Source organism: Cetorhinus maximus, chromosome 32 (genome assembly GCF_964194155.1).
Source record: "Cetorhinus maximus chromosome 32, sCetMax3.hap1.1, whole genome shotgun sequence".
Lineage (NCBI taxonomy): Eukaryota > Metazoa > Chordata > Chondrichthyes > Lamniformes > Cetorhinidae > Cetorhinus > Cetorhinus maximus.
In genome coordinates this window covers 14,565,276-14,573,673 of record NC_135910.1, presented here as the reverse complement: position 1 = coordinate 14,573,673, position 8,398 = coordinate 14,565,276, and the positions used below count along the sequence as shown (strand labels likewise).

The 8,398-nt window shown below is 56.1% G+C and overlaps 1 protein-coding gene across 1 annotated transcript in view; it reads right to left on the bottom strand.

Moving 5' to 3' along the window:
* LOC144671298 (MAP/microtubule affinity-regulating kinase 4-like) overlaps positions 1-8,398 on the bottom strand; it is a 60,224-nt gene that overhangs the window by 7,928 nt on the left and 43,898 nt on the right. Inside the window, exon 2 of the mRNA XM_078533108.1 lies at positions 3,240-3,437. Within this exon, the coding sequence (XP_078389234.1) occupies positions 3,240-3,437 (198 nt within the window). The remainder of the gene's footprint in view (positions 1-3,239; positions 3,438-8,398) is intronic.

Below are 8,398 nucleotides of genomic sequence, written 5' to 3'. Positions count from 1 at the left end.
GGCGAGAGAGAGAGACAGGGCGAGAGAGAGAGACAGGGCGAGAGAGAGAGACAGGGCGAGAGAGAGAGACAGGGCGAGAGAGAGAGACAGGGCAGAGAGAGAGAGACAGGGCGAGAGAGAGAGACAGGGCGAGAGAGAGAGACAGGGCGAGAGAGAGAGACAGGGCGAGAGAGAGAGACAGGGCGAGAGAGAGAGACAGGGCGAGAGAGAGAGACAGGGCGAGAGAGAGAGACAGGGCGAGAGAGAGAGACAGGGCGAGAGAGAGAGACAGGGCGAGAGAGAGAGACAGGGCGAGAGAGAGAGACAGGGCGAGAGAGAGAGACAGGGCGAGAGAGAGAGACAGGGCGAGAGAGAGAGACAGGGCGAGAGAGAGAGACAGGGCGAGAGAGAGAGACGGGGAGAGAGAGAGACAGGGCGAGAGAGAGAGACAGGGCGAGAGAGAGAGACAGGGCGAGAGAGAGAGACAGGGAGAGAGAGAGAGACAGGGAGAGAGAGAGAGACAGGGAGAGAGAGAGAGACAGGGAGAGAGAGAGAGACAGGGAGAGAGAGAGAGACAGGGAGAGAGAGAGAGACAGGGAGAGAGAGAGAGACAGGGCGAGAGAGAGAGACAGGGCGAGAGAGAGAGACAGGGCGAGAGAGAGAGACAGGGCGAGAGAGAGAGACAGGGCGAGAGAGAGAGACAGGGCGAGAGAGAGAGACAGGGCGAGAGAGAGAGACAGGGCGAGAGAGAGAGACAGGGCGAGAGAGAGAGACAGGGGCGAGAGAGAGAGACAGGGCGAGAGAGAGAGACAGGGCGAGAGAGAGAGAGACAGGGCGAGAGAGAGAGACAGGGCGAGAGAGAGAGAGACAGGGCGAGAGAGAGAGACAGGGCGAGAGAGAGAGACAGGGCGAGAGAGAGAGACAGGGCGAGAGAGAGAGACAGGGCGAGAGAGAGAGACAGGGCGAGAGAGAGAGATAGGGAGAGAGACAGGGAGAGAGAGAGAGACAGGGAGAGAGAGAGAGACAGGGAGAGAGAGAGAGACAGGGAGAGAGAGAGAGACAGGGAGAGAGAGAGAGAGAGAGGGAGGGAGAGGGAGAGAGAGAGGGTGAGAGGGAGAGACAGGGAGAGAGAGAGACTGGGAGAGAGAGAGAGACAGGGAGAGAGAGAGAGAGAGAGGGAGGGAGAGGGAGAGAGAGAGGGTGAGAGGGAGAGACAGGGAGAGAGAGAGGGAGAGAGAGAGAGAGAGGGAGAGAGAGAGGGAGAGACAGGGAGAGAGAGAGAGAGACACACACAGGGTGAGAGAGAGGAGACAGGGAGAGAGAGAAGAGACAGGGAGAGAGAGAGGAGACAGGGAGAGAGAGAGGAGACAGGGAGGGAGAGAGAGACAGGGAGAGAGAGAGAGAAAAAGAGGGGCAGAGAGCGAGGGAGAGACAGGGAGACAGGGAGAGAGAGAGAGACACACAGGGTGAGAGAGAGGGAGAGACGGGGCGAGAGGGAGAGACGGGGCGAGAGGGAGAGACGGGGCGAGAGGGAGAGACGGGGCGAGAGGGAGAGACGGGGCGAGAGGGAGAGACGGGGCGAGAGGGAGAGACGGGGCGAGAGGGAGAGACGGGGCGAGAGGGAGAGACGGGGCGAGAGGGAGAGACGGGGCGAGAGGGAGAGACGGGGCGAGAGGGAGAGACGGGGCGAGAGGGAGAGACGGGGCGAGAGGGAGAGACGGGGCGAGAGGGAGAGACGGGGCGAGAGGGAGAGACGGGGCGAGAGGGAGAGACGGGGCGAGAGGGAGAGACGGGGCGAGAGGGAGAGACGGGGCGAGAGGGAGAGACGGGGCGAGAGGGAGAGACGGGGCGAGAGGGAGAGACGGGGCGAGAGGGAGAGACGGGGCGAGAGGGAGAGACGGGGCGAGAGGGAGAGACGGGGCGAGAGGGAGAGACGGGGCGAGAGGGAGAGACGGGGCGAGAGGGAGAGACGGGGCGAGAGGGAGAGACGGGGCGAGAGGGAGAGACGGGGCGAGAGGGAGAGACGGGGCGAGAGGGAGAGACGGGGCGAGAGGGAGAGACGGGGCGAGAGGGAGAGACGGGGCGAGAGGGAGAGACGGGGCGAGAGGGAGAGACGGGGCGAGAGGGAGAGACGGGGCGAGAGGGAGAGACGGGGCGAGAGGGAGAGACGGGGCGAGAGGGAGAGACGGGGCGAGAGGGAGAGACGGGGCGAGAGGGAGAGACGGGGCGAGAGGGAGAGACGGGGCGAGAGGGAGAGACGGGGCGAGAGGGAGAGACGGGGCGAGAGAGAGAGACGGGGCGAGAGAGACAGGGAGAGAGAGACACACACACAGAGAGAGAGAGACAGGGCGAGAGAGAGAGACGGGGCGAGAGAGACAGGGAGAGAGAGACAGGGAGAGAGAGACACACACACAGAGAGAGAGAGACAGGGCGAGAGAGAGAGACAGGCAGAGAGAGAGAGACGGGGCGAGAGAGACAGGGAGAGAGAGACAGGGAGAGAGAGACAGGGAGAGAGAGACAGGGAGAGAGAGACAGGGAGAGAGAGACAGGGAGAGAGAGACAGGGAGAGAGAGACACACACACACAGAGAGAGAGAGACAGGGCGAGAGGGAGAGACGGGGCGAGAGAGAGAGACGGGGCGAGAGAGACAGGGAGAGAGAGACAGGGAGAGAGAGACAGGGAGAGAGAGACAGGGAGAGAGAGACAGGGAGAGAGAGACACACACACAGAGAGAGAGAGACGGGGCGAGAGAGAGAGACGGGGCGAGAGAGAGAGACGGGGCGAGAGAGAGAGACGGGGCGAGAGAGAGAGACGGGGCGAGAGAGAGAGACGGGGCGAGAGGGAGAGACGGGGCGAGAGGGAGAGACGGGGCGAGAGGGAGAGACGGGGCGAGAGGGAGAGACGGGGCGAGAGAGACAGGGAGAGAGAGACAGGGAGAGAGAGAGACAGGGAGAGAGAGACAGGGAGAGAGAGACACACACACAGAGAGAGAGAGACAGGGCGAGAGAGAGAGACAGGCAGAGAGACAGGGAGAGAGAGAGAAAGAGGGAGGGAGAGAGAGAGGGAGGGAGAGAGAGAGAGGGAGAGGGAGAGAGGGAGAGAGAGAGGGAGAGAGAGAGGGAGAACAGGGAGAGAGAGAGAGAGAGAGACACACAGGGAGAGAGAGAGAGAGAGACACACAGGGAGAGAGAGAGACCCGATTCCCTCCCACGCCATCCAGCCCAGGAGCAGGTCCGCGAACGAGCCCCAGGTGCCCTCACCTCCCGGCTGGTCAGGATGTGCCGCGCCAGCTTGACTTTGGCGAAGTTTCCTTTGCCGATGGTTCTGAGCAGCCGGTAATTCCCAATGTGAGGCTGTTCGTCGGTGCAGGAGGCGATGGAATTTCGGCAGCGTGCTCCCAGAGACCGACTCGACCAGGTGGAGCCTCTCTCCGACCGGTTCTCCATGTGGGACGAGTGCTGAGGAGACAGAAACCGTGGGGGAGACAATCAGTGGCCGGCTAGATTCTTAACCACCGACAGCGCCTGTCCCTCGAGGAAGGACATCGCCAGCTCAAACAACAACTTGCATTTACTTAGCGCCTTTAATAGACTAAAACCTCCCAACAGACTTCACAGTCGCGTTATCAAACAAAGTTTGACACCGAGTCACATAGGCAGATAAGATAGGATAAGAGGTCAAAAGCTTGGTCAAGGAGGCAGGCTTTAAGAGGTAGGCCCAGCCAGCAAAGCCCACATCCTGTGAATGAACATCTATATAAAAAAAAAGCAGAGTCTTAAAGGAGAAAACAGAAAGAGGGGTGGAGAGGGCTAGGGAGGGAGTCCCAGGGTGTGAGGCCTAGACAGCTGAAAACACGGCTGCCAATGGCGGAGCGATGAAAATCAGTGGGGGGGGATACGCACAAGGCCAGGATTTGAGGAGTGGAGAGATCTCAGAGGGTTGTGGGGCCGGAGGAGGTCAGAGACAGGTAGGCCTATCAAATCATAGATCCTCCCTTCATCCGATCATCCAGCTGTTTCTTGAAAAGCCTCTCCTTGCGAAAGGGCCTGCCTCTCATCCAACACCGGCCGTGACTCACAGGCTACCAGGTTTCAAACCTCGCTGCGCAGGCTGGAGCACAAAATCCAGGCCGACGCTCCCAGCACGGTTACCGAGGGAGTGCCGCACCGTCAAAGGTGCCTGCCTTACCAGGCCGGACCTTAATCTCTTCTGCCCATTCGGGCGGACATCATCTGCTCCCAAGAAGAGGGGACGGAGTTCTCCCCATTGTCCTGGCCAATATTCGTTTCCCAATCAATGTCACACACGGACACACACACACAGATGATCACGGTCACTTTCCCATTGCTGTTTGTGGGATCTTGCTGTGCACAAACTGGCTGCCATGTTCCCCGAAATTCAAACATAGCGGCTCCCACTTGACAAAGTGCTTCGTTGGCTGCAATGCCCTTTGAGACATCCTGGGGTTCTGAAAGGTGCTATATAAATGCAGCTCTTTCTTCAAGCATTGATAGATCACTATGTTTAAATGGGTGATTATCCAGCTGCTTTCTCCCCCGCCCCCTCCTTCCTTCCTTCCCTGTATATCCCCCCTTGGCATTCGCAGGCCCATTGTCCACGGCCTAATCCCAGGCCCTCCTGTGAATGATGGTCCAGCCCTAACTCTCCCCTTACTGGCCGCCACCTCCCAGTGATGAACCCCTCAACACAGCGGAAGCCTAGAAGCTGCACTGAAGTCAGCCCCGATCCCCTCCATGACAGCCACACGTACAAAGACCACCTGAAACGGCCCATGTTGCTCACAGGGACCGCAGTATTGGGCCTTTCCCTCGCACTCCTGGCTGCTCTTCCACATTCTACCCTCCGTAAACCAGAGGCCAGTCAAAACTCTGCTGCCCGTGTCTTGCAGCAAGTCCTGTTCCCCTTCCACCCCTCGCTGTCCGACATCGGCTCCCAAGTCAAGCCACATCTTGACTGTAAAACTCCCGCCCTTGTTTTCACATCCCTCCATGGCCTCGCTCCCTCCCTATCTCTGTAACCTCCTCCAGCCCCCACAACCCTCCGAGATCTCTGCGCTCCTCTAATACTGGTCCATGCAGAGCATCCCCCCCCGCCCCCGATTTTAATCGCTCCGCCATTGGCGGCCGGGCCTTCAGTTACCTGGGCCCCAAGCTCTGGAATTCCCTCCCTAAACCTCTCCGACTCCCTGCCTCGTTTTCCTCCTTTAAGACTGCTCCTTAAAACCCACCTCTTTGACTAAGCTTTTGGTCACCTGACCCAATGTGCCTCAGCGTCATGCTTCGTTTAATAACGCTCCTGTGAAGCACATTGGGACGTTTCATTATGCTAAAGGCGCTATATAAGTTGTTGTTGTTTCAGGCCTGTCCTGTTGCCTGAGTAGATCATGACTGATCTGTACTGCTCCAGTTACCCACCTCTGTTCCATAACCCAACAAAAATCGATCCCTCTCACTTTCCATAGCTCCAGTTGACCCATGGGGTATCCTCAGCCTTCTGAGGGGAGGGAATCCCAAATTACCACCACCTTTGTGTGTGGGGCTCCCTGATTTCGCCCCGATCGGCCCTATAGCTGCCATTTTAAACATTACGTTCCCCCTCGTTCTTAATTCCTTCCGCCGGAGGAAATCGTTTTGCTGCATCTGCGTCAGAGGGTCACGGTTTCAAAGCCCACGCCAGAGGCTTCAGCACAAAAATCGAGGCCGACGTTCCCAGTGCAGTGCTGAGGGAGGGCTGCACTGTCGGAGGGGCAGTTTCCCTCTCAGGCGAATGTAAAAGATCCCCGTAGCCGCTATTTCGAAGACGACAGGGGAGTTCCCCCCCCCGGAGTCCTGGTCGATTTTTAATCCCTCAGGGAGGCAATGGCACAGCGGTATTGTCACTGGGCTGGTATTCCACAGGCCCAGGGAAATGGTCTGGGGACCCGGGTTCAACATTTGAATTCAATAAAAATCTGCAATTAAAAGTCTGATGACTTTTAATAAAAACCCACCTGGTTCACTCATCCCCTTTAGGGAGGGAAATCTGCCGTCTTTACCCGTGTGACTCCAGACCCACAGCCATGTGGTCGACTCTTAACTGCCCCTCTGAAGCAGGGCAATTAGGGATGGGCAATAAATGCTGGCCCGGCCAGTGACGCACACATCCCACGAATGAATTTAAAAAAAAAAAATCATAAAAAACAAACAGGATCATCTGGTTATTTTTTGCTTTGCTGTTTGTGGGAGCTTGCTGTGCACAAATTGGGTGCCGCATTTCCTACATGTAGGGTTGCCAACCCTCCGGGATTGGCCTGGAGTCTCCAGGAATTGAAGACCAATCTCCAGGTCACTGCCGTGGGCCACCCTGGAGAAAAATCATCGGGACATTAAAAAAGATTTTTTGGTCATTTTCTTTCAACGTTTCTCTTTACCAGATATAAAAATATTGAAAATGGGGGTGGGGGGAGAAAGGCTGTTTGGCCGACAGTCAAGCATCATCCAATTGGGTAATGGGTCTTTTTGCTTTCCAATTGGCGTAGGAAGGCCGTACGTCACAAGGATGGACGTGTTGGCCGACTAATGGCTGGAGCGTGGGGGCGAGTCATGTGATGGAACCTCCAGGAACACATTTAATCACAGTTGGCAACCCTAACTACGTTACAATAGGGACTACATGTCAACAAAGGGCACTGTTGGCTGTACAGCACTTCGGTATGCCCTGGGGTCATGAAAGGCGCTACACAAGTGCAAGTTCTCTCTTTTCATCTAAATCTGGAACCTCGAACGTTTCATTACTCCGATCAGGTCACCTCCACATCATCAGTATTCAAGGGAGTTCAGGCTGGGTTAAGGTAGCCTTGTCCTCATCATTTAACCTTGAAACACAATCGAAAGCCACAGGATCGCAAACCAAACCAAACGCAAAGCTTCAAACGCTGCACACCAAGGTTGTTGTGGAAACAGTATTCGGGTCCCCACTAAACACGAACCCAGCTGCACCCTGGCTCTGCACTCGCCCCTGTGGCTGTCAGTGGCTTGGGCTCCGGTTCAGACCGACCCAAAGCCCCACCACCCACCCTCCTTTCCCTCGGACCGACTCCGAGTTCCACAAAACACCCCTCGCTTCACCGCAAAGCTTGACCCGGCTGAGCAGTCTCATTCCCCCAGGGCCGCCTCTGTGTCCAATCGCTACCTGTGATTGGGGGCTCTTTCTCAGAAACCAGAGATTAGCAGCACGGCAAAGGGGGCGGAGGGGGAGGGTTTTACCCTGTGTTGCTCCAGATGGATCTCTGTATGAATCATTAACCGGCTGTCCCTGGCCCGACGCTGGCACGGACCGGGCTGTTTACAGAATTCCTGACAAGGTGGCAAGCGCCTTTTTGACAAACTCACAACGCGGGTGTTTATCTGCCCTCTGCCCCCGTCTCCATCTCCAGAACCTTACTTTGCTTTTTTTTTTGCAGCTTTGCTCTTTCCCGCTCACCCTCCCCACCTCTTCCCCCAGCTACGCCGGTCACTCGCCTGTTTAAGGCGAGGCTGGGAGCCCAAGGAGGTATAGACCAGTTAGACCGATATCTGTGGCAGGAAGTTGCTCATATCTGTGATTAAGGGCAGTGTGACTAAGGCACCTTGAACAATTTTTTCTGCTGATAAGGTAGAGCCAGTGGGGAGCTTTAAAGGATAGACCGTGCTAGACGAACCTGAGTGAATTTTTTTTGTGTGTGTGAAGAGGTGACTAAACTAGCGGTCAGCAGAATGCCTACGGTTAAAAGTAAAAGCAAAACACTACCGGTGCTGGTCACCTGACATTAAAACAGAAAAATGCTGGCCAAACTCAGCAGGTCTGGCAGCATCGGTGCAGAGAGAAACAGAGTTAAATGTTTCGAGCCCGGGATGACTCTTCTTCGGAGCTGAAGAGAGGTAGAAATGTGAGGGATTTTATCCTGGTTAAGAGGGGCCGGAGCAAGGTAGAAGGTCAGGGGATAGGTGGGAGCTCAGGAGAGATTTGACAAAGATGTCATGGACACAAGGCAAAGGGAGAGGTAATGATAGTGTTAAAGACTAAGGCAGGTGCTAATAGTGGCTTAAAGGTTATTAAAATGGACTTCCAGAAGGCATTGGATAAAATTCCTCATTAAGAGGCTCTTTATAGGAGGTTAGTGGAGAACTTGATTTTAAGGCCTGAGACAATGTCTGGACTTGCTTCGTGCACCTCTCCTGTATTAGGCCTGGCCTCTACACTGCTGAGTTTGTTGGAGTTGAAAACTTGAGCGTGTTGATTTACTAGTGGATAACTCTGCATGGATTTCCCCCTCTTGGGGTCTCCACCAGTAGTGCCCACTTTGGGTTACGTTTCCTTCCCTTTCTCCTTGGGAAAGGGTTTCCCCCCCCAACCTGTCCCATGTCTCCTGGGACTCTAC